Source organism: Xenopus laevis, chromosome 1L (genome assembly GCF_017654675.1).
Source record: "Xenopus laevis strain J_2021 chromosome 1L, Xenopus_laevis_v10.1, whole genome shotgun sequence".
NCBI classification, from domain to species: Eukaryota; Metazoa; Chordata; class Amphibia; order Anura; family Pipidae; genus Xenopus; species Xenopus laevis.
This window is the reverse complement of record NC_054371.1, coordinates 215,292,952-215,320,250: the sequence shown is the minus strand read 5'-3', so window position 1 is coordinate 215,320,250 and position 27,299 is coordinate 215,292,952. Positions and strand designations below refer to the sequence as shown.

At 37.9% G+C, this 27,299-nt stretch overlaps 1 protein-coding gene across 4 annotated transcripts in view; it reads left to right on the top strand.

Moving 5' to 3' along the window:
• The window catches only part of nipbl.L (NIPBL, cohesin loading factor L homeolog), a 94,478-nt gene that overhangs the window by 26,690 nt on the left and 40,489 nt on the right, over positions 1–27,299 (top strand). For all 4 annotated transcript variants that reach the window (XM_018248082.2, NM_001094462.1, XM_018248087.2 and 1 more), the window contains 9 exon segments: positions 7,543–7,684; positions 10,569–10,734; positions 11,529–11,659; positions 12,655–12,754; positions 13,293–13,435; positions 13,671–13,831; positions 14,299–14,392; positions 16,205–16,822; positions 18,860–20,971. In XM_018248082.2, the coding sequence (XP_018103571.1) occupies positions 7,621–7,684; positions 10,569–10,734; positions 11,529–11,659; positions 12,655–12,754; positions 13,293–13,435; positions 13,671–13,831; positions 14,299–14,392; positions 16,205–16,822; positions 18,860–20,971 (3,589 nt within the window). In that variant the 5' untranslated portion in view covers positions 7,543–7,620.

Below are 27,299 nucleotides of genomic sequence, written 5' to 3'. Positions count from 1 at the left end.
TCTGTGATATAGTCAACGGAGTGTTCCCAGCGCGCCCTTGCCCTGATCGGGATTCTCCGCAATACCAAATTCTGTAATTCTTTGTAAAAGTGGGTGATGGAGTGTCGGGAATTTTCTGAGATCAATTGTTCCATTATGGAGGAGGTACCAAATTGTAGATGTTTAGATTTAGTCAGTCTATAAAGCGCAGCTCTTACTTTGTGGTATACTAGCCATTGAGAGTTGGGCAATGAGTAGGTTTGTCGTAACTCATTAAAGGGAACCATGCCATTGTCGGTCCAAACCTGGCCTACACACCATATCCCTGCCTGGATCCATTCCTTTGGATTGGAGAGTTTATCTAGGGGGGCCAGTTTACTGTTATACCATAAGGGGGTTTGCAGTTGTTTTTTAAGTTTAGTTGTTTTCATATTGTTCACCAGTTATAAAGAGTTTTTTTCAATTGCTTTTCCTGTTTTATTGTTACCAATAATGAAGTAACGTTCCTGTTTCTGGTGTTTGTCTGGCAGCTCAGTAAACCAGATGCAGATTCTCAACTGTTACAATTTGCTACATTAGGTGATACATATCTCAGCACTATGTGTGGAATATTAGGAACTATTGTATCAATTCTAACAGCTGTCTTTTAAGGAATGGGAGACATGGGAGATTTTTTTTCCCCCCAAAATGCATCAGTTAATAGAGCTGCTCCAGCAGAATTCTGCACTGAAATCCATTTCTCAAAAGAGCAAACAGATTTTTTTTTTTATATATTCAATTTTGAAATCTGACATGGGGCTAGACATATTGTCAATTTCCCAGCTGCCCCAAGTCATGTGACTTATGCTCTGATAAACTGCAATCACTCTTTACTCATGTACTGCAAGTTGGAGTGATATCACCCCCCTCCCTTTCCCCCCCCCCAGCAGCCAAACAAAAGAACAATGGGAAGGTAACCAGATAACAGCTGCCTAACACAAGATAACAGCTGCCTGGTAGATCTAAAAACAGCACTCAATAGTAAAAACCCATGTCTCACTGAGACACATTCAGTTACATTGAGAAGGAAAAACAACAGCCTGCCAGAAAGCATTTCTCTCTTAAAGTGCAAGCACAAGTCACATGACATGGGGCAGCTGGGAAATTGACAAAATATCTAGCCCCATGTCAGATTTCAAAATTGAATATAAAAAAATCTGTTTGCTCTTTTGAGAAATGGATTTCAGTGCAGAATTCTGCTGGAGTAACACTATTAACTGATGCGTTTTGAAAAAAAAAAAACATGTTTTCTGATGACAGTATCCCTTTAATGAAACTCAGGGATTTGGCTCAGCAGGGACAAAGATAAGAAATGTATCAACTAATCAATTTAGAACCGTTTATAGAGTCGGTGACCCCCTTCCCAGAGATGCTTTACCAAGACATAAGAAGGCGATACATTGAGTCATTGAAAATAGTCTTTGTTTCTGGTGAACAATCTGAAATCAACTGAACCAAAGAAAGTGTTTGCAAAGCAAACAACCCCTTTAAAGGAGAGAACACCCAAACATATGGATAGAAATGTTGCATTTTATACACTGAACTTACCATTAAAGCAGAGAAGTTCAGAAGCCCTTTAACATTAATGATTCAGACATTGAGTTGTCCAACATAGTTTCCCATCTTCTGATCCAATCAGACCATCTTTTGAGTGCCAGTAATACAATACATGCTCAGCGTGGTCTAGAGAATGAGGGACTCTTCAAAAAAAAAAAAAAAAAAAAAAAAAAAAAGACAGAAAGGTAGGTTCTGTCTGTCACATTTTTAAAGGGGAACTATCACAATTTTTTTTAATATAAGCTTCATTGTTTATTTCTAAATACAATCATTCTCATTCTGTCTTCATGCATGAGTTAGGTATCTAATGAATGACCCAATTTATCTTATAGGGGGGCTCCTTTTGCCTAGAAGATGTATTAGAGCTCAGTCTATTAAAATCACCAGACATCATGTCTCTCTACCTGCAGGATTTGTACAAAGGGCAGTTATTTTGTTAGATTTTGTTTGTACTGCAATCAGTTATTTGAGTGAGCTCTAATACATCTGCTAGGAAAGGAGCCCCCACTATAAGATATATTGGATCTAACTGTCAGTGAATATCTGACACCCAACTCCTGCATGAAGAGAGAATGAAGAGAAACCGAGATGCTGAGAGAGGAATAGTGAAGATAGACTTGATTATTTCAGATCACAATGCATCATTTTTAATTGTATTTAGAAAGTTTCTTACTTCAGTATGAGGAAGCTTATATTAAATTTTCATTTTCACGATAGTTCCCCTTTAATAAATAGAAACCACAATGAAATATGAAATATCATGTGATATCTTGTGTGAGGCTTGTGTCACAAAAAGAAGCGCTTTAGTTCAGTGTTTCTCATGGCAATAGCAGGTGCAACCACAGGACGTTTCACTCATAAAATATACTTGCAAGCTAATGATTTTCAGCCATTCCGACCCCAGCCATCTGTTGAGGGCACCGCTCCGACATTATCACATTAACTGGGTTCTCCAGGATGGTTTTTTTAAATCATTTACAGCTTGCTACTTTTTCTTCTCCCAATACTTGATATTTTTGGTTTACTTTTTTTTTTTTAGAGGTCATATAGGTAAATAAACAAGCTTAGAATTAATTTCTTGTATATAAAACTCCCAGGGCATTGGAGAGATGGCCCAGGCAGACGCATAGGTTTTTGGAAGATCTTGTGAGATGCAATTGATTTATTCTCTCAGGGGACGCCAGATGCAGATGAGGCTTAATACTCATTTCAGGCGTTGGTTCAGCAGTGATAAATCCTTGCATCCATTAAGGCTACTGGCACACCGAGACCTCAAGCAACAAATATCCCTGAATTGCTTTCCCTTCGGAAATAAAGAAAATCGCAAGTAAACTTTGAGCGACTTCGGAAAGTGAAAGACCTTGTATGTTTTCCCACTGGCAATTTACTTTATTGGCAATGGGAAAGAATTTTGAGGTGATTTGTCATCTGTCATTAAGATTTTAGGGATACAGTGTATCCAGGATTTGGTTCGGTATTCGGCCAGGATTCGGCCTTTTTCAGCAGGCTTACAGATTCAGCCTAATCCTCGAGCCTGGCCGAACCGAATCCGAATCCTTAAAGCATTACTGTCATAATTTTTATGGTGTAATTTTTACTTCTAAATGACACTGTTTACACAGTAAATAATTCACTCTACAATATAAAATGTAATTCCCGAACCAGCGAGTTTTTTTTGTTGTTGTTGATAATATTGGTGTGTAGGCGCCATCTCAGGTACCTGGTCATGTGCTTTCAGAAAGAGCCTGCACTTTAGGATGGAACTGCTTTCTGGCAGGCTGTTGTTTCACCTACTCAATGTAACTGAATGTGTCTCAGTGGGACCTAGATTTTACTATTGATTGTTGTTCTTATATCTACCAGGCAGCTGTTACCTTGTGTTAGGGAGCTGCTATCTGGTTACCTTCCCATTGTTCTGTTGTTAGGCTGCTGGGGGGAGAGGATGTCACTCCAACTTGCAGTAAAGAGCGACTGAAGTTTATCAAAGCACAAGTCACATGACTGGGGGGCAGCTGGGATACTGACTGTCCAATTTCAAAATTAATTAAAAAAAAATCTGCTGTTTTGATAAATGGATTTAATTTTTCCTCCCCATCCTCATTTCCATATGCAAATGAGGATTTGGTTCGAATCTTTCACGAAGGATTCAGTGGTTCAGCCGAACCCAAAATAGTGTGTTCGGGGCATCCCTGGAAGATTTAAAAACATGGGGCACAAATCTCTCCATGTGCAAGTAGCCGTAAGATTGCATTCTGTTGCCTTGTTTCTGTCCTGTCAGAAGGAATTGCATCTTTTTTACACTTTTCTGGCCAAACTAAAGTCCCAATCATCACTGTGGAGATAAATATAAATCAAAAAATAAATAAAATCACATGTGCTTCAGATTATTTGCACATAGCAGGCTGTGATTAGACTCACAAATGGAGTGCTAGCTCCAATGCTCTGTGGTTTTTTTTTGCAGGCTGAGAGAAGTGGATCTGCTTTGTTGATCTGCGCATGCAGCAGAGTGGAGCAGAGGTTGGCCCAGAAATGTCTGCTTTTGTGTTTTCAGGCCGACTTCCGCTCTGCTTCTCTCAGCCTGCAGAATATAATGCACCCTGAGACTAGCGGAGCCAATGCTGGTGCACACTAGCCTTAAAGGGATACTGTCATGGGAAAACATTTTTTTTCAAAATGAATCTGTTAATAGCGCTGCTCCAGCAGAATTCTGCACTGAAATCCATTTCTCAATAGTAAAAACCCATGTCCCACTGACACACATTCAGTTACATTGAGAAGGAAAAACAGCAGCCTGCCAGAAAGCATTTCTCTCCTAAAGTGCAGGCACAAGTCACATGACCAGGGGCAGCTGGGAAATTGACAAAATGTCTAGCCCCATGTCAGATTTCAAAATGGAATATAAAAAAAATCTGTTTGCTCTTTTGAGAAATGGATTTCAGTGCAGAATTCTGCTGGAGCAGCACTATTAACTGGTTCATTTTGAAAAAAAAAAATGTTTTTCCCATGACAGTATCCCTTTAAAGGAAGTTGCTGTTGCAGATAAAAAGCAGTCCATGTAGGGCAGTGTGATGTTGTCTTTGCATGATTCAGCTCCGCCCCTCTTTTAGTGAGTGACCATGTTGTGCTTCTAAATAAAGGGGGACAGTGACAACTGTTTCTGCTTAACACCTGTCGTAACACCAATTTTTTTTAAATACTTATTTCCCCCCCAAAAAAAGCTATAATGATAGGTAAAACTAAATTCCCCTGGGATTTCTTCAAATCTTCATCTTGAATTTGACTTTCAAAATGCCCCAAGGTAAAAAGGTGACGGCAGCTTGAATTCCTCTGTGCCCTGAACTGGAAGTCTGCAACTTTTTTTTTTATTTATTTTTTTTATTGTCTGCACCTTAAATTTATGTTTCTTTTCCTTCAGACAGCTTTGGGGTCAATGAGGTGAGCATATATTTAAGCTGCAGACAGCTTGGGTGCTTTAGGTTATCCAGTTTTGCGTTCCTTTAAAGGACCAGTAAAACCAAACTGAAAATGAAAGGCTTTCACATCAATTTTAATATATATATATTACACCATTTCCCTGCATTGCTAGAAAAGTGCTTTCTTAAGATTCAATACTAGAGTTTATATAAAGAAGCTGCTGTGTAGCCATGGGGACAGCCTTTCAAGCTGAGTGTGTGCTGCGTGGCCCATTTTTAAATTGCAGATAACATATAAGCTATGGAGAATACAAAGCATTTAGTAGTGAAAAATCATTCAGGACTAAAGAATGAAAACTTGTCTTATATAAAGTAGAACATTTGTGCCCAAGGGATAGAAGATCTGACATTAACCTGCTTACCTGCCAAGGATTGTAATGGCACAGTGTGTGTTTATTGGTAACAATATGCCCTGATACATGATTAAAGAAGCCTTGCAGGCAAAGAGTTAATTTGCTAAAATGTCTATAATGGTATGGTGTCTTTTAATCCAGAGGCTGAATAATTTTATGGTGTCCTTTAATCCTTTGGTTTTTACACACAGCAGTCAAATTGTGATCCTTAGTGCAATTGTATGCCTTACAGGAGAAGCTGTTTATTGCCAAATAGATTAGCCACAATAGTGCAAGCTATAACACTATGTTTATTCTGCAGAATGCTTTACCATACCCGAGTAAACAGCTCTAGAAGTTATCTCTGTTTGTTTAGGATAGCAGCTGCCATATTAGCTTGCTGTGACATCACTTCCTGCCTGAGTCTCTCCCTGCTCACTTATAGCTCTGGGCTCAGATTACAGCAGAGAAGGGGGGGGGGGCAGAAGAGGAGCAAACTGAGCATGCTCAAGCCCTAGCCCCGGAGGTTTATGCTGAAAACAGGAAGTCTGATACAGAAGCCCATGAGTACACAATAGAAGGAAAGAAATGTGATGTTTCTTTTGACAGAGGACTCAGAGCAGCATTACTTTGAGGGTTTACTGGTGTATTTATATAGAACTTTCTGATAAAGCTTATTTAATTCTCCTGTAAGGTGTCAACTTAACCTTTAAATGATTTCCTATTTGAAATATATCACTTGGATCTTCATTGCAGAATTTTAATGGGTATACGCTGATTAACATTAACTTTCCACTCTGCCACTGTGGATTAAATCGGCATCTTATTGGCCTGTATAAGGGGCTGTAATGAAAGCCACTTGACTGATATTTGTCAGGGAATGAGAGAGATTTTGCATTATAATAGTTTTTTGCCTACACTTCATACATTTGCTATGAAGTACTGCTGCCAATGTCCACTGTAAGTACAGAGACGATAGAGGCACACTTGGTGGGCTAAGCCAATGGTCTAGTTTACGTGACCAGTAGACAGTTATTTGTATTTTGGCTTCAGGTTTAGAAGTTAAGATGTTTCCTCATAGGCAATGTTTGTATGTTGCAAGTGGCAGCAAACATATAATGACAATGTGCAGTGTATAATGAAGGGCCGTGGAGTCGCTAAGTAAATCCTTGGACTCGTACTTTGGAATCAGACTCTAACTCAGACTCTTCTGTTCTTAAAGGAACAGTAACACCAAAAATGGAAAGTGTATCAAAAGTAATTAAAATGTAATGTGTATTTGCTCCGCATTGGTAAAAACTGTTTGCTTGAGAGAATACTATAGTTCAGTGCTGTCCAACTGGTGCAGACTGTGCTCCCCCCCTCCATGTAGCCCCCCATGTAAAAGTCTGCCTGCTTTGACTGCTTACCTTGTGTAAATTTTAAAGGAACAGTAACACCAAAAAATGAAAGTTTTTTTTTTTTTTTTAAAGTAATGAAAATATCATGTAGTGTTGCCCTGCACTGGTAAAACTGATTTGTTTGCTTCAGAAACACTACTATAGTTCATACAAACAAGCTGCTGTGTAGCAATGGCGGAAATTGAAAAACGGCTATATGGCATAGGTTAACTAATGGATAACAGATAACACCATTAGATAGACAGAGCTTATTTGTTATCTGCTGTGTAACCTGAGCCTTTTCTCCTTGGCTGCCACCATGGCTACACAGCAGCTTATTTATATAAACAATAGTAGTGTTTCTTAAGCAAACACATCAGTTTTACCAGTGCAGGGCAACACTGCATTATATTTTCATTACTTTAAAACACTTATTTTTTTGACGTTACTGTTCCTTTAAAGGTATCTGTACTGAGATTAACTGTCCCCTTCATTGTTTACACCTCAATCAGACAATAAGATCCTGCATTGTTCACACCTGTATCACCTCTATTCACACCCCTAAACTCCTGTACTGTTCACACTTCAGACCCAGACTGAAAGTGCCCATATTGTTCACCTCTTCATATAAACCTGCACCAGCATTGTGTCTCTGTATATAGTACATGTTACAGTGGTCGCGTCTCCTGCTCTGTTCTGCCTGTCCTATGCTCTCTGTGTGTGCCATACTCTGCCTGCACTATTAAACTGAATATACTGATTTATTTTTCCCTTTGTTTGCAGTGTCTAGGATGGGAAGTAACGATAGCTGGCACTTTAATTAAAATACCTGCGTAGATACCACCATCCTACAGCTTCAGGATGAATGGGGATATGCCTCATGTTCCCATAACTACTCTAGCAGGAATTGCTAGTCTCACAGACTGTAAGTATATTGTGTTAAATTAAAGGCTAAATATATGTACCTTCTTTTTAAGCAAAGCTTCTTGTGTATTTATTTTCCCTTAATGCACTTGGAAGGCATACGTTAATGGAACAGTTTGGTGTAAAAATATAACTGGGCAAAATAAAAAATGTTTCTAATATAGTTAGTTAGGCAAAAATGTAATGTATTATGGCTGGAGTGACTGGATGTGTAACATAATATCCAGAACACTACTTCCTGCTTTTCTGCTCTCTAACTCTGAGTTAGTCAGTGACTTGAAGGGAGGCCACATGGTACATTTCTGTTCAGTGAGTTTGCAATTGATCCTCAGCATTCAGCTCAGATTCAAAAGCAACAGATATGACCCATGTGGCCCCCCCGAGTCTCTAATTGGTTACTGCCTGGTAACGAGGGTAACCAGTCAGGGCTGCAAAGCAGGAAGTTGTGTTCTGACTATTATGTTAGACATCCAGTCACTCCAACCTTTATACATTACATTTTGGCTAACTAACTATATTATAAACATTTTTTATTTTGCACAGCCTCTCTATTTACCCAGTATTCATTTTTATACTGAACAATTCCTTTAATTTTTGCATAGAGAATATTTGAAATTTTACATTGTCTGTTCTCTGCAAACATTTTAAGTACATGTTTTTATTTTCCAACAAATTTTAGATTGTAGCTTTTATTTGGATACTCTACATAGCAAATAAATGAAAATCTTGTAGCTTTTATTTGGATACTCTACATAGCAAATAAATGAAAATCTTGTCTCATCAGTCATCACGTCTGGGTACTTTATAGGATCAGTGCCAAAGCTTAGACATTTTAAAGGAGGACTAAACCCTAAACATGAATAGTGCTAAAAATGCCATATTTTATATACTGAAATTATTGCACCAGCCTAAAGTTCCAGCTTCTTAATAGCAGCAGGACTTCAAAATATTCACAGGGGGTCACCATCTTGCTCAGTGGGCGCTCACATGCTCAGTGGGTGCTGAGCAGCTATTGAGACGTTAAAAAGTGTTTGGAAGGTAGACAACCCCTTTTTCAGTTCAGTTGGTTTCAGATTGTTCATTAGAAAAATAATTCTTTTCAATTACTTTACATTTTTATTTTTTGCAGTTCTTCCAAAATCTAAGTTTAAAGTTTAATGTTCGTGTCTCTGGTGTTTGCGTCTGGCAGCTCAGTAATTCAGGTGCAGACTCTAAACTGTTACAATTTTGCAACATTTAGTTGATACATTTCTCAGCAGCATCTCTGGAGTATTAGCAACTATTGTATCAAGTCTAACAGCTGCCTGTAAGAAAAAACCCAGAGATTCTGCTCAGCAGGGACAAAGCTAAGAAATGTATCAACTAAATGTATCAATTTAGTAACAGTATACAGAGTCGGCGACCCCCCCCCAGGTGAAAAATGACAGTTTATACTTCAATATTAGAAACATAGAAAATAGAAAGTAATTGGAAAAAGTCTTTATTCTTGGTAAACTAACTGAAACCAACGTAACTGAAAAAAAAGTGTTGGTAGGACAACAACCTTTTAAAGAACAGGGGTTGTCACTAGTAATCAAGCAGAAAATGAGATTGGCCTAAAATATATACTGATGCTACAGGGCTGATTATTAAATTCTGATGCTAATTGCACTGGTTTCTGTGCTGCCATGTAGTAATTATCTGTATTAATTACTAATCAGCCTTAAATTGTGACATTTCTATTCTATGTGTACTGTATATTGTGAGTGGCTCCCTAAGCTCAGTAAGTGACAGCAGCATAGAGCATGTGCAGTGAATCAGCAGAAAAGAAGATGGGGAGCTACTGGGGCATCTTTGGAGACACAGATCTTTACTGCTAAAGGGCTGTGGTTCCTTGGATCCAGAAGCCCAAATATAGTGCACAACATTTCTAGGCTATTTCTTTAGATAAGCTTTTGTTCTCCTTTAAGTGTCATGTTTCTGAAGTTCATGCCATAAAACAGAGAATAAATGCCATATGCATACAGAAAATAATGCATTCATTTTAAGTGATCTAAATGAAATGCAATTTTTATTACCCAAAGTGTTTTATTTGCTTATGTCAAAAAGGGGGTATGTTTTTAATTCTTTGATTTGTTTATTGAAGCTCCCCAGATATGCCTTTCCCATCTGCATGTGTTTGCAGCATTTGCGGTTTGCTAAAAGAGACACTCGTTAAAAACTGTACTTCGATTATCTGAACCATTTTTTTTGCAGCAGCTACAGAGACTATGAACCATATAAACCCACCTGGCTTAGCAGTGATCTGGCTGATGAACTGCACTTATTTAAATACTTACCTTTTGCTGCTGCTTCTTGGCTATACCATGTCTACCAACAGCCTAACAGTACATTATATTTTTCTGAAACTATATTTTTGTGTCTTTCTGGACCTTACTGCAGTTTCTTCCAGTTTTATTCTTTCATGGAAAAAAGATATCTGTAGAAATAAGTCAAATCAACTGGACTTGCTGTGTTTTTTCTTGATAAAAATTGCCTTCTGTTTGTTAAAAGGCGGACAATAATTCATTTTCACAAAGTAATATTAGTTTATTTTGTGAAAGAATAGTTTGCAGTACTTTTATGCTGCTTTTGAAAGATACCCCGTGGCTACCAGCAGTGTCACCTTGTTCACATTTATGGTAGCCACTGGACTATGAAGCTTATACATTCACCATTTTTTGCACTATAGTGGCACTCATAGGTACCCAGACCTCACAGAATGCAATTGCATGGTATTCATGCCAATGCCATAGTACTCTTTAAGGCATAGATGTATGTGACTACAGTAGGACAGTCATGTAACATGGCCAGAATATGTATGTGTTATTGCAGTTAAATTAATTTGTTTTTCTCTTTTAACACAGTATTAAACCAGCTGCCTCTTCCATCTCCCTTACCTGCTACAACTACAAAGAGCCTCCTGTTTAATGGACGGATAGCAGAAGAGGTTAACTGCCTCCTGACTTGCAGAGATGAACCTCTGGTATCACAACTAATCCATAGCCTGAATCAGGTGTCAACAGACCACATGTATGTATCAGATTTGTTTGTACATTTGTGTTGTTAAATGTTGGTGTGGCACCATCGTGTCTACTCTCCCAGAGTTCAATGTTGCTAAACTGACTCTGCACTTTACATTCTACTACTAAATTGTCACATGCACATCTCTAATACACACCTGCTTAGTCATACTACAGCTTCGCTGAGCTGTTAGCAATTACAAAATTCGCATATCCCTAGCTGAACAAGAGACACACCGATCTGGGTTTTTCTAGTAAGTGATTTAGCACCTCCAAAGAGAGAAATTCTTTTTTAATCTTGTGACATTGTCTTGCATGGGTGGTTGCTATTCTAACTGAGAAATATTGGTTAATTGCAGCCCTGTCTACCACAACAGTGAAAAATAAAATTGTTCTTTAATTTTTGTATGTAAATCAGGGCCGGAATTAGGGGTAGGCAGAGTAGGCACGTGCCTAGGGCGCAAAGCTGTGGGAGGCGCCAGGCACGTACCTCCTCTGTCGCCTACCCCAAGTCCGGTTCCCTTCTCTGCCCGACTGTCTGGTTATTATCGCGTCTTTTTCGCTTCTGCACATGCGCACAAACTCCATTTTGCGCAAGTGAGCATAGATTCGCGCATGCACAGATTCGCGCAGGCGCCGCTGCTGCCCAGCTTGCATAGGGCGCCTGCCCAGCGTGGCCCGGCTCTGATGTAAATGATGCAGTACCTGTACTAAGAATGACTGACTGTGCCGGCAGTGAAGCCCTTTGAAGTTTTTAGATGTTTTCCTTACTGATGGAAGTGTTTTGGCTTTACTTTCTGACAGAGAACTGAAGGATAACTTGGGGAGTGATGATCCTGAAGGTGATATACCAGTCCTGCTGCAAGCCACTCTGGCTAGAAATCCCAATGTTTTTAGGGAGAAAAGTTTGCAGAACAGATATGGAGTTCAAAGTGGTAAGAATATGATGCATGCCCATGGACACATTGAATAAAAATCAGGAATACAGCGGAATCCCCATTTTACGTTTTTCAGGGGACCAGGAAAAATAATATAAAATCGAGGGAAAAGTAAAATCGGGGAAATGTGTTAAAGCAACTTTTTCTTCAAGTACTGAAAGGATATAAGCACAGGCGTCCGTTTTACTTTGAGATATAATATTTACTGTTGCAGAGTTAATGTTACACTATGGGGGGCATGTCCAAGACTCTCTGTCCGTCATACACAACCTAAAGCAAAAAGTGATTGGTGCAGGACTGTATAAGGGGCAGACTAATTGAAATTGACCGTTTACAGGCAGAACCATGGAAAAAATATACCTTTTGATGTAAAATCCAGGAAAACATTACTTAAATGTAGGGAAATGCACCCATTGAAATTCATTATAGATTGGTAAGACCACAAATAAAAAATGTAAAATGCGGGAAAACTTAAAATCATGGAACTTAAAATTGAGCTTTCACTGTATTTTAAAGTGACGTCTGAAGTAACATGCTTAAAGACCAAGTAAACTCTGAGTTGCTGTATCATTACTTATATTACACCAATATTATTTTAGATGAATTCCCCTTAGCTGGGTCCATGTGTGTTAGTAAGTCACACTATGATGATTAGCTTGTTCCACTGAGCTAAACTTTGTTGCCTCCAGTTGAAGAGCATGTGTTAGTTATGCCTGCCAAAGCACTTACTTTTTTTCCTGTTTTTTTTACACTTAATAGTTCTCACAAATGTTTTAGATGCTGTTATATTGATAGATGTACAAAGAGGTTTCCATGGAATCATGGAAACAGAAGAAAAGAAGAGAAATAATTAAAAAACAAAAAAAGACATTGCAATTTCATGAAAAAAAAAGTTGCAGGCGGTAAACCTATTTAAATATACCCTTTGTAGGGTATTCAATGATTTTATTATATAACTGCAGTAAAGTAAACATTTTGTTTTCTGTTTTAAGGGTTAATGATGCCTCAGTATAAACTTCCCCAGAATTCCATGCATGGCAGCCCTGCATCTTCCAATTATCAACAAACCACTATCTCTCATAGTCCTTCCAGGTAAGTTGATTAATTTATTAAAAAAAAAAAATCAGTTGAACTAAATTCACTGAATATTTTTATATAGCCATTAACAGAAAAGCCATAAGCAGACATTTTGCTTTCCAGCTGTGCAATGGGCATCTGGTTTGCAGAGATTGCTGTACTTCAAACTTCATACAGTTTTATACACAATAAGTATAATTGTTTGTATTTATAGTTAAAAAAAACAATAGGGTATAGACTTCATTAGCGATGCACTGAATTTTCTTTAGCCTTACCCTCTTGCTGAGAAATTCAAAACTATCTTACTCAATAGGACACCTGTTTCTATTATTTTTACCTATCCACATCCATTTGTGTTCTTTATAATCTTCAACCAACAGATAACTTTGTTTCATTTATCCCGTTTTTTTTTCTTCAAAAAATACTTTTATACTTGAAGGGGTTCATGTTTGCATTTGGCACAAAAAGTTTGCCGACCCATTAAAGCAGTAATTTTGATATGGAAGAATTTTCATAGAACAGTTTTCTGACGCTTACCTTTGTGTTTCTTCAGTCGTTTTGTGCCACCCCAATCCAGTTCTACAAGCCGGTTTATTGGTCAACAGAACAGCCCTGTGCCTAGTCCATATGCTCCCCAAAGTCCAGCGGGATACATGCCATATTCCCACCCTGGAAGTTACCAACAACAACCACAAGGTAAAGGTTGCTGTACAGTCACATGGCATATCTGTAAAAGTTTTTAAGATTGTCAAAATGTGTTGATATATTTGCTAGCTACAAATGGGGTTATAGATTGTATAATTATGTAGTAATGAGAGATTTGTTCAGAAATTTGACTGTATCTTGAGGATAAAGGAAGACAACAAGCTTTTTTTTTTTTTTTTCTTACCGCAAAGCATCTCTCACTGTTTTGCTTTTTCTGCATTCATAGGTTCTGTTTCAAGCCCTATAGTTGCAGGGGGGCTTAGGAATCTACATGAAAACAAAGTCTCTGTTCAGCAGTCGGGCAGCTCTACGAACCATCATGCGGATAATTCCAGGCATGGCACTACTGAGGACTATCTCCAGATGGTGCAAAGGCTCGGTGGTGAGGTATGGTTGTATGTGTATACTAACAGTGCTTTTGTTAATATCCAAACAACTTGGCATCTGTATTTGTTCGGCACCGTATATGTCAAAAAACCAATAAATCGTTCCCTCAATTTTATCAAAATTTATTAAACCTTTTGAAGTCTATTTTATTTCTTATTGCTATAAAACTTGCTATAGCTTTGCTATAAGGCATAAAGGTGTATGCCACTTGTTTAGTCAAAATAACCCTGAAAGTCAAAATTGCAGGAAAATACATACTCTTGGGAAAGGTACATAAAAAAAAAGTGAAAATGTTAAAAAAAAAAAAAGTTTATTAAACCAGTCGCAAACACACAACTCGTCTCTTTATTATATGGCATAGGAAGTTTTAAAAATTATTCTTGAACTCGAGTAACAAGATCACAAACTCCTCTTACTGGTTAACTTTTTCTAATATAGAGTGTTTTATGTTTTTTAAATTTCTTTAGGACAGCGATTCTTCAATAAGAAATGCTGCTTCGTTTTCTCTCCGATCCCCTCAGTCTGTGTGCTCTCCTGCTGGAAGTGAAGGGACGCCAAAAGGTAAAGTTCTAAATTCAGATTTATAATATATCGGTTTGTATTTGTCTTTGGGGTAGAATTTATTCCAGCAAGTGTAATGCAGTATTTGAACAGTTTAAAGGGGTTGTTTACCTTTCTAACCACTTATTTTCTAGTTCAGTTGTTTTCAGCTAGTACACCAGAAGTAAGGATTTTTTTCCCCAGTTGCTTTCTATTTTTATTTTTCACCATTTTTCTAAAATTGAAAGTTTTATCTTTCCTGTTTCTCCTTCTGATGTTGCAGTTTAGCAGTTATGTAATCGAGATGCAGGTGCTGAACTGTTAGTTTGCTACACTGTTTGATACATTTCTCAGCATCTGTAACATTAAAAACTATTTTATCTATTATAACAGCTATTATAAACTTCAATCACTCTTTACTGCTGTACTGCAAGTTAGAGTGATATCACCCCCCCTCCCTTTTCCCCCAGCAGCCAAACAAAAGAACAATGGGAAGGTAACCAGATAGCTCCCTAACACAAGATAACAGCTGCCTGGTAGATCTAAGAACAGCCAGCACTCAATAGTAAAAACCCATGTCCCACTGAGACACATTCAGTTACATTGAGAAGGGAAAAACAGCAGCCTGCCAGAAAGCATTTCTCTCCTAAAGTGCAGGCACAAGTCACATGACCAGGGGCAGCTGGGAAATTGACAAAATGTCTAGCCCCATTCAGTCAGATTTCAAGATTGAATATAAAGAAATCTGTTTGCTCTTTTGAGAAATGGATTTCAGTGCAGAATTCTGCTGGAGCAGCACTATTAACTGATGTGTTATGAAAAAAACATGTTTTCTGATGACAGGATCCCTTTAATATAAGCTTTATCGTATTGAAATAAGAAACATTTTAAATATAATCAATTAAATATTCTGCATTGTTTCTGAAATAAACAAGTTTATCTTCACTTTCCCTCTCTCCTCATCTGTTTCTCTTCATTTTGTCTTCATGCTGAAGTTGAGTGTCATATTCATTGACAGTTAGATCCAATATATCTTATAGGGGGGCTTTTTTCCTTTTAGAACTTACCTAAATAACTGATTCCAGTACAAACAAAAGCTAACAAAACAAATGCCTTTTGCACAAATTCTGCAGGTAGAGAGACATGATGTCTGGTGATTTTAATAGAGTGAGCTCTAATACATCTTCTAGGCAAAAGGAGCCCCCCTATAAGATATAATGGATCATTCATCTGACACCCAGCTTCTGCATGAAGACAGAATGAGGAGAAACAGATACTGAGAGAGGGATAGTAAAAGATAAACTTGATTATTTCAGAAACTATGCAGAATTTTTAATTGATTGTATTTAGAAAACTTCTTATTTCAGTGTGCTGGAGGTTGTATTAAATGTTAATTTTTGCGATAGTTCCCCTTTAAGCTTCAATGTTAGAACAACTATATGTGCTATTGGTCCACGCATCTAAATTGTTGATATGACTGCAGAACGTGAACAGACTTTGAGCATGGTCTTGTCAGTATTAGAGGCAAATTGCTAAACCCCAGTCTTTTATCATATTAAAATGTAACAGCATTTCAGAGGAGCCTTTGTGTAACGTATTAAGATTAGTTAGTCCAATTGACTGGACTGTCTGTATGCAGGGGACACTATGGTTTGAAAATACTGCCAATCTTTAAATATTTACAGCATATTTTAGTGTCGTATATGTTCTGTATATGGACAGCATATAATATTCACAAGGCTAGTTTTGTTATGACTAATAACATATATGTATATACATAACCCATGAAAGCATTTTTTTATTTTATAAATATTTGTATTTTTTTTCATGCAGGATCAAGGCCATTAATACTACAGACACAGCCGCCCCCTTATTCCTCGCCCCGCGATGCTCCTCCTGATATTCTCTTGGACTCCCCAGATCGAAAGCAGAGGCGACCAAAAAAGTTAAAGTTAAGCAAAGATGAGAAGGAACAGACTGAAAAGTCAGCAATGTACGATATCATTAGTTCTCCTTCTAAAGACTCTACCAAGCTCACTTTAAGACTAACCCGTGTGAGATCTTCTGAAATGGACCAGCAAGGAGATATGCTCTCCAGTATGGAAAACAGTAACATTTCAGAGGGAGATAGCTCATTCAATGTGCAGTTTCCAGGGAATGCGTCAAAAACTCCAGTCACTCCACAGGACTTAAGTCGCCCTTTGAATGCTGCTGCTTGTTTTCAGGAGCAAACTGAATTCTTACAGGTGCAGCAAGTGCCTGTTTTACAACCTCAAACGTCAGCAGCTGCAAAACCGCCTCAACCTCTTGTGGCTCCGTCACAGCCCCAACAAACAGGAAGCATAACGCCATATGACGAAGTGGAACTGGACGCTCTTGCCGAAATTGAGAGAATAGAGCGTGAATCTGCTATCGAGAGGGAACGCTTTTCTAAAGAAGTTCAGGACAAAGGTAATATTCTCCTGCCAAGCATATTTATTTCAAATACTTGTCCTGTAATTATCTGTAGATGCTAATGTTGGACAAGGTAGAGAATCGCCTCCTACTGAGTACAGTGAAAACGGATTGTCACTACTGGTACCGGTTGTTTTCAAGCCAAAAACTCAGTGGGGGGTGCTTGAATGCTATCACCCCCACAAATAAATCTGTGAACAGCATCTTTTAAATTTTTAGATACCTGCCACTCTGTTGTTAAAAGGTTAACAGTAAGGTTGCAACATCCCTGTAATCACTTAGAATTCCTTCTCCTCCTCTAAGCAAAGCCTCAGGAATTTAATTTGGCTGTTGGCTAATGAGCATGCTCAGTTCTTCTCTGCTTAGATTACTAACAGGTTAACACAGGTAAAGCTGCTATTTGTTTTAGGAAAATGTGATGCTGCTGGCAAATGGAGGGGATATATGCAGTACAAATGATGTGGCTTGGATGGGGAAGCCCAACTTATATACATGTTAGGATAATGTAGATTTTACATATCCTCCAAGGTCTCCTGCAGACAACAGCTTTGTTTGGTAGATTATGTTATGTTTCACTTGCCTCAAGTTATGTGGGCTAAATTGGCAAGTATAGGTTTTCCAAAGATTGCCAGTTTATAGTTAATGGTCCAATTGTTGCAGCAACATTGCTGCTTTTTTTGTCTTTGCAAATATAGCATTTTAGTGTGTTATAGTAACTGACAGAGACCTACCTTTTTTTTACCGTATATTTTTAGTTATAGTTAATTGCTTTCTGTCAGATTAGTCTCGTTTCAGAGGCGTAAAAATCGGCTTCTTATAGAAAATTATATATATATATATTTATTACACGCACACACTTATCCTTATAAGAGTTATCATCCGGTTAGATATTCTTTTCATTGAATTAACGCGTAAGAAAAATTGTCTGACTGCAAATAGGTAGAATAGGAATTCTCATAAAAATACAGAATAAAAAATAACAATGGAAGAGTTCAACATTGGTCTTTCAATAACCAAATAATTAATTTTAAGGTTAAAATCAATTTTATGTTATGTGCCTATGTCTCCTCCGACTATTAGACAAGCCTTAAAATCTAATAACTTTTGAACTATAACCTCCAGTCGTAGACCAATTGTTTTAATCGACTAGAGGAATTTTAGAACACAAATTATGATTTAAAAAGTTGAAACCACTTCTGCAGGCCTAATGTAATATCAAAGCAAATACCACCACTTGTAATAAATAGTCCACAATAGGACATGTTATATCACAGTCTCATGGGGCACATTTTTTATTTCAGAATGAATCTACAGTTGGTGTAATTTGTACAGTGAAGAGCAAGCATGCATTTAGGTTATTTTAAGGCAGTGGGGAAATCTGCAATTATTTGACCAAAAAAAGTCTAACTGAAAATAACCACAGCTGTTGTTGGTGTTCCCACACCTGCAATGTTCTTGTCATGTGTCTTATGTTTCATTTGATTTCGTCCATTTCCAGCCTCACAACCTCAAACTGCTTTCATTTTCAAAAGTATTCATATATTTGAGTTTCTTTTGTATAACTAAAATTGTCACTTTCTTTACAAGAATTCTTTCTCCAGATTTTCAGTTACTTTACAAACACATATTGTATAAATGCTAGTACAGGTTTAGGATCTGTTACACGATAACCCATTATCCAGAAATCTCAGAATTATGGGAAGGCCATCTCCCAAAAACACCACTATAATTAAATAATTAAAAAATGTTTTAAAAAACGTTAAAATCCTTATTGGGGGGAAACACAGTCCTATTGGGTTTATTTAATGTTTACTTGGTTTATTTAACACTTAAGGTATGGAGATCCAAATTACAGAAAGACACCTTAGCTTGAAAACACAAAGTCCTGAGCATTCTGGATAACCGGTTCTGTACCTGTATGTACTGAAGAATTCCCATCTTTTCTTTTTTTTTTTTTACATAAATTGTATCTATCGGAGAAGAAATGTTATATTAAGAAAAATGTTAATATTAAACTTGTGTTTTACTGTCTAGATAAGCCCCTGAAGAAACGGAAGCAGGATTCTTATCCATTAGAAGCTGGAGGTGCTACTGGAGGAAACAGACCAGCTTCCCAGGAGACTGGTTCAGCTGGAAATGGGTCACGGCCAGCACTTATGGTTAGTATCGATCTTCAGCAGGCTGGCCGAGGAGACTCTCAGGCAACTGTAACTCAGGACTCGGACTTTGCCAGAAAGGCAGATGACATAAAGAACTGCAATGATGGCTATATTTCTGGGCCTCAGGAGGACACTGTTTTCAAGCATAATCCTGAGAACCATCCAATGCCATTAAGAAAAACCGAGTCAAACATGGAATGTCCTGATAAGTCTGTCAAGAGCACAACTGCTAAGCTGTCAACTGAAAGTGGACTAGAAGAATCTCACAAAGAAAATAAATTGTGTGACATCAAATCTGAACCTGTTGAGTGCAGTGAAGAAACAAAGGTTTCTAGTGACTGTTCTATGGAAACTAAGTCTGAAAGTTGTGAAACAGATTATGATGACAGTATGATGGAGTACAAAACCAGCGAAGGTTTCAATGAAGGTATAAAGACTGAGGCACTGTTAAATGAAACGTCAAATGATGTAAAGTTGTGTGACCTACAAGATGAATCTAAAGAAAATGAAAACCAGAGTAAATCTAGTAAAGTTGACAACAGACTGGAAATGCGACAGAAACTTAGTACTCCCAAGCAAAAGCAGAGCGATGGACAGCCAGAAACACCTAGACAAAAATTTGAAGGGAAGAGTGAGGCACAAAAGCAAAAAGTGGAGGTAAAATCCGAAGCCTTCAAACAGAAAACAGAGGGAAAACCAGATACAATCAGGCAAAAAAGTGAGGGGAAACCAGACACACCTAAGCAAAAGATGGAAGGGCACCCTGAAACACCTAAGCAAAAGAATGAGAGTAAGTCTGAAACACCTAAACAGAAGAGTGAAAGTAAGCCTGAAACACCTAAGCAAAAGAATGACGGTAAGCCAGAAACACCTAAGCAAAAGAGTGATAGATCGGAAACACCAAAGCAAAAAAGTGAAAGCAGACCGGACACTCCAAAGCAAAAAAGTGAAAGCAGGCCAGACACCCCTAAACAAAAGATTGAAGGGCGTCAAGATACACCTAGGCAGAAAGGTGAAGGTCGGCAAGAAATCAGCCGACAAAAAAGCGAGGAGCACAAAAGTGATGGGCGTCCTGAAACCCCAAAACACAAACATGATATGAAGAAAGATCCCAACAGACTGTCAACAGAAAAGAAGCCAGATTTATCCAAACATAAAACAGATTCAAAATGCGACTCTCCTAGAGTTAAGCCGGAGAGCCGCACAGATGGAGCAAAACAGAGAGTAGACGGGAGACCTGGTCATGAATCTTCAAAGCGGGACGGTGAGAACCCAAAACAAAAACACGATGACAAAGGGGAATCTGAGAAACACAAAGGAGAAATGTCAAGGCTTAGGAGGCCAGAGTCCTTAAGGTCCTTTAATAAGAATGACCAGGAAACAAGACCTGGAAGTAAACCAGATACACCAAAAATGGATAAAGCAGAGAAGAAGCATCGGCATGATTCGGATGATTCTAGAGAGAAGCATTCTTCCGGAGAGCAAAAACCAAGGCCTGGTAGTCCCAGGATAAAACAGGACGGTAAATCAACCCCTAGTAAATCGGATCCTAGTAAATCAGATCCTAGTAAATCAAAATCTGATAAACCTGTGTTGAAATCTCCTGTTAGTAAAGATGATAAAAGGATTGATGTTAACAAAAGTAAAGTGGAGGGAAACAAAGGTCATAGTGACAACAAAACTGGGTTCCCTAGCTATTTGTTGGGGGGAAATCAGGGTACACTGAAAAACTTTGTCATTCCAAAACTGAAACGGGATAAGGATGGCAATATTACCCAGGAGTCTAAGAGATCAGAATCAAAAGGCGAGCAGAAGGACAAGCCAGAAAAGATGGGTTTTGTGGAAGATCTTAATAAAGGAGCTAAACCTGTTGTTGTTCTTCAAAAACTATCTTTGGATGAGGTACAAAAACTAATCAAGGAGCGGGATGACAAATCCAAAGGATCATTAAAGTCCAACAAGAACAGACCCTCTAAATCCAGCAAAGGTAAGAGACACTTGGCATTTGCACCCTTTTCTGCTGGTATGATTGCCGGTTAGTAACATTTGGAGTAGTGCATTAAATGATCTGATGGTGGTGTTGCAAGTTACGAGATATAAAAAATAATCATGGCCAAAACCTCCTGTGGCTTAATAATCAATATTGTACTGATTTGAGAGTTTGTTAAAGTGAGCGTTTTGCTTTATTCATTTTATATGTTAAAAGAAATCTTTTTTTGCATTCATTGTTGTATCAATGTGTACCTTTGGTGGGGAAAGGGAGTGGGCCGATATCACTCCAACTTTTGCAGTACAGTAGTAGAGAGTGACTGAAGTTTATCAGAGCCCACATGAGTCACATGACTGGGGGCAGTTGGGAAACTGATATGTCTAGCCCCATGTCAGATTTCAAAATTAAACAAAAAAGTTGGTGACTGATTTTAATTTTGGCTTAAAAGGGTTATTGGCGCTTTCATTAGAGCTCCCTATAGATCCTCTCTGGTTCATGGCTGTTACAAATAACTGGTTGAGGTGTCCTAATGGTCCTTGGCCAGGAGAACAGTAGTAAGTGTGTAGACAATTATAGTTCTGCTATTACACAAGGAAAGATGAAGTGCACTTCTGTAGCTGCTGATAGGCTGGAACCCTACAATGCAAAATGATGAGACGCAGTCCCTTTTGCACAGCCTGGGAAAGCATCCAGGAGGAAGTGGGAAAAGATGAGTTTTATGATCACAGTTCTAGGGGAAATCCTCATTAAACTTTCTTTATATATTGGTTGATGATGCAATGGGAAATTCTTGACAGTTGTTTAAAAAAAATGATGGTCTATCATGACTGTAATTGTGGAGCAATTTTTGATAAATCTATCCACCTGTGTTCCATTTAATATAACTTGGCCAAACAATTCTCATGGGTTATGTTACACTAGTTAGTCCACTGATCCCGACCAGTGGTTCATGAGCAACATGTTGCTCTCCAACCTCTTGGATGTTGCTCCCAGTGGCCTCAAAGCAGGGGCTTATTTTTCAATTCCAGGCTTGGAGGCAAGTTTTAGTTGTATAAAAACTAAGTGTACTGTCAAATAGTCTCCTGTAGGCTGCCAGTCCTTGTAGGGGCTACCAAATAACCAGTCATAGCCCATATTTTACACCACCCATGAACTTTTTGCATGATTATATTGCTCTGACTTTTTTTTACATTTAAATTTGCCTTATGGGTAAAAATGGTTGGGGACCCCGGAGTTAGACGCTGGGGAAGAAAATGCAATGGAGCAGAAACCTAAAAGAATGCATTTCGTGCAGACTTCTGCCCTACTAATGTCAACTAATGTCAAGGTATAAATACGCAGGTGGCGAAAAAGCATTGTGTAACAAAACACTAAGGCCAATAACAGGCAAGACATTTTGTTGACCACAATTAATCTCGGCTACAGCCAGAGGTTACCAAAGTCCCTTGTTTCCTCTCCACCAGCTAACATGTGAGTTGCCACTGGAAACATACGCAAAAGTAATCACGCTGTGTGTGCATTCTTGCCTAAGCTTTGTGATATTTATGGGCAGGTTTATCAAGTGTCAAATTCAAAATTCTAATTTTCGAGATTTTTTTTTTGGCCAAAACTGCCAAATTCAACTAGGGAATTGTTAAAATTTGATCCGGGTTCTTTTAAAAATTAGAGATTTATCATATTCTGGCCCTTTAAGAACTCAAATTCAACATTCGCCACCTAAAACCTGCTGAATTGCAGTTCCAGTCAGTGTGAGACTGGGATCAATTTGGAGTTGTTTGCTGCCTGCCTTCCTTAAAAAAACTCCCATGAATTCGACCCTTGATAATTCTGCCCCTTATTGTCAGTTTTCAGTTATTTTCAATTTAGTTTCAACTGTTTCATTGGTCGCCAAGTTATTTAACTCTCTTGTCATGTGTTCCTTTGTGCATCTTTCTTGTTTTGCAATAATGGGGTGGTTCACCTTTAGGGCAGAGACAGACCAGAAGATTAGGGGAGATTAGTCGCCCGAAGAAGAGGGGATTTGTCACCGGGCGACTAAATCTTTCCTAATCTTCTCTACCCTTAAGTTAACTTTAGTATGTTATAGAATGGAAAATTCCCAGCAAATTTTCAATTTCCAGCTCTCAAATGTAAAACAAATACTTTGTAAGGCTACAAATGTATTGTTATTACTACTTTTTATTCACCCAAACGCTTCGTTTTACTCTGGCCTCTCCTATTCATATTCCATTCTCTAGTATTCATGTCACTGCATGTTACTAGGGTAATTTGGACCCTGGCAACCAGATATCTGAAAAGAAAGAGGCTGCTCTGTTCTTCTGCTTAGGAAAAAAAAATGAGAAACCTTTCTCAAATCTTTCCTAAGCAGAAGAACATCAGAGCAGCCTCTTTCTTTCTCCTGACAATTTTCTTGACTACTTGCTGGTCAGACTGGTGGGAAAATGACCAGCAGGTGGCGCTGTTGTAACACAATTCATTCATATTAACAGTACATGTATCTTTTAATATCTTGGAATTAAAAAAAATAAATAATGAATAGCACCTTCATTTATTTTACATGAATTTTAAGGTTTACTTATCCTTTAAGAATACTGTGCAGAATGTAAGTTGATTGATCTGTATTGGATCTGAGAGAGAATCTTCCTGGAAAGGTTTCTGTTATTCCAGGCCAGCTTTTTGAAGTGACAAGACAATTTCCCACAATAAATGAATGTCACAGTTCCAGACACTGAGCATTTTGTTCGCTGTCAGCCACTACAATCAGACCGTGAACTTAATAACATGAGGGCTTGCCATTGTAGCATTGTTCATATCGGTAACATTGAGCGGAGTTAATTGGTACATTTATTAAGCCATATTAAGGTAAAACAAAAAAAGATAAGTGAAACGAACTGCCTCATTAGTTGTTGTAGCAAGGTTGCTGCTCATTTGCCCTGTTGCTGGGTAACAAATCACAGTGCTAATTGTACAGGTATGGTATACATAATTTATGCTCAGGACCTGGGGCTTTCCGGAAAATAGATCTTTCCGTAATTTGGATCTTCATGCCTTACGTCTACTAGAAATTCATGTAAACATTAAATAAACCCAATAGGCTGGTTTTGCCTCCAATAAGGATTCATCTTAGTTGGGATCAAGTACAAGGTACTCTTCTAGTCTTACAGAGAAAAAGGAAATCATTTTTAAATATTCAGATTATTTGGATAATAAAATAGTTTATGGGAGACAGCCTTTCTGTAATTCAGATCTTTCTGGATAAAGGGTTTCCGGATAACGCATCCCATACCTTTTTATTTCAAGAATTGCTTGTTAATGGGACCCTACCTTCCAAATGGTAAGAGTTTGTACACAGTTTGTGAGGATAGTGACACTTTCATTTGGGTACTATAATATACTGAATTGTTATGGGTGTCTTATAGCAGCAACATAAATCCTGTGTAGTATGAATTCCTTCTTTTATTACACCCGGCAGAGTTGTTTGAGAAATTTTTTTTCCTGTTCTATATATTGAACAAGAGCCATCCATATTCTGTAAAGGATATCCTTATATTTACACAAAAGCCATGAATGTCCTATAAATGATATCCTTATAAACCATGCTTAGTGATGTCATTGGTAATAAACGGTGCTTAGTGATATCATTGCTGTCACATGACTGAAACGTGTGTATTATAATAAAGTATTTTATATGGTCATGGAGCATGGAACTCCTTGGTAACTTATAATATCCTCATACAGGTATGAGACCCTTTATCTAGAATACTCGGGACCTGGGGCTTTCCGGATACGAATTTTTTTTTTTTAGTCTACTAGAAAATCATGTAAACATGAAATAAACCCAATAGGGTGGTTTTGCCTCCAATAAGGATTAATTATATCTTAAATTGAGATCAAGTTTTTATTATTACAGAGGAAAATGAAATCATTTTTAAAAATTTGGATTATTTGATTGTAATGGAGTCTATGGGAGACGGCCTTTCCCTAACTCCCACTCTTTCTGGATAACTGGTTTCAGGATAACGGATCCCATACCTGTATTATCGGTCATGACAATATCTTTGTTACACCAGTTCTGAGGTGGTGTAAAATAATGGTGGACACTCTGGAGTAAATCGAAATACGCATCTACATCACTGCTTCTAACCTTGTAATGGCTTCTGCTGGCTTAATGAATAGTTATGGGTTCTTTTAAATGATAGGTGAGGAGAATAACCTTGCCTTTATAAAAATACCACATTTTACAATGTTACTGTAACTATTTAATAAATAGGCCCCTTGGTGTAAAACTATTTAGTGCTCGCATATGGGAGCAGACGCACATTCATATGTAATTTCCTTTACCTCTATGAAAGGAAGAATGTGTATGAATGAAATGTCAGCCTTTGGGCAAAGAAAGGAATATGTGTAATTGTGGTCTCTTATCTTTGTTTCACACACTTATAACTGATGCCACAAGATGGAGCTAAACCCACCCATTCTCTCAAATGTTTGTAAACATGTGCAGATATGGGACCTGTTATCCAGATTGCTCTGGGCCTGGGGTTTCCCAGATAACGGATCCCTCTGTAATTTGGATCTTCATACCTTAAGTCTACGAGAAAATCATGTAAACAATAAATAAACCAAATAGGCTGGTTTTGCTTCCAAAAAGGAGTAATTATATCTTAGTTTGGATCAAGTAAAAAGTTCTTAAAATGTGGATTATTTGGAAAAAATGTAGTCTGAGAGATACGGCCTTTCCATAATTCGGAGCTTTCTGAATAATTGTTTTCCGGATAATGGATCCCATGCCTGTACGTGTTAATTGCTAATTGCATTTAAACAGTGCTTCAATTATTTAATGTTCTATATACTTGAATTAGAGCATGTTCAACACACTAGCACGTTGCAAATATGTATGTTAATGAATTTACTGTTTGGTCCTTTATATTCCAACTCATGACAGTGCAAGTCCTTTGGTTCAGTCTTTGTATCAGTTCTGTATCCGGGATATGTCGGTACATACCCTAAATATGACTCTGCAGTGCTCATATGCTTAATTGGCACATCTGACATGTATATACAGGTAAGGGATGAGTTACCCGGAAACCTGTTAAACAGAAAGCTCCAAATTACAGAAAGGCCATCTCCCATAGACTTCATTATAATCAAATAATCCAACATTTTTAAAAATTCTTTCCTTTTTGTCTGTAATAATAAAACAATAGCTTGTACTTGATCCCAACTGATATATAATTAATCCTTATTGGAAGCAAAACCAGCCTATTGGGTTTATTTAACCCAATAAGAGGTCCCATACCTGTATCTGGATTCTAAATATCCCAATTGCATTTGGTTCATAATCTGTATGTATTTACCCATTTTATAGCTTTCGTACATTTACCGTCCATGGTTTGCAACCTGATTGACTTTTGTAACGTGTGGAGTAGATTTGTCTTTCTATAAACGAATGGCTAAAGCTGGCCATAGATGTTGAGATTTTTAAAAGATCAGATCCTCATCATGAGACCACGATTTTCTCGGAACGATCGTACGAATTGACCATCAACTAAAAAGACCAATTTGCCAGGAAAACAAAGGGGAGCTGCCTGCTTGGCCCTGCAAACATAGATAGATTGCACTGGGACCGACAAAGATTTTATGACCTGGCCGATCAATTTCCTGACAGATGTCGGGCGGAAAATCGTAAGATGTACGATCGTTCAAATCCCACTAACCGCACGATAATTTTGATAATTCTAACAGCTGCCTGATTTTATCCAAATTACCCCAGCAACCATGCACTGATTTCAATAAGAGATTGGAATATGATTAGGAGAGGCCTAAATAGAAAGATGAGTAATAAAAAGTTGCAATAACAATACATTTGTAGCCTTACAGAGTATTTGTTTTTTAGATGGGGTCAGTGACAGTACACCTATTTGAAAGCTGGAAAGAGTCAGAAGAAAAAGGCAAATCATTCCAATATTATAAAAAAGAAAAAATGAAGGCCAAGTGAAAAGTTGCTTAGAATTGAGCAATTTGTATAGAATAACCTATTAAACCTATTGAAGGGGTTGCTCGCCTTCCAAACACTTTTTTCAGATTGTTCCCCAGAAATAGACTTTTTTCAATTACTTGAATTTACTTGTTTATTTTTTTACTGTTTTTCCAAAATCTAAGTTTAAAGTTTAATGTCCCTGTCTCGGGTGTCTTAAGGTGGCCATAGATGCAAAGATCTGCTCGTTTGGCGATGTTGCCAAACGAGCGGATCTTTCCCCGATATGCCATTAACAGGTATGGCTATATCGGGGGTAATCTGATCGTTCGGCCGTATGGCCGAACG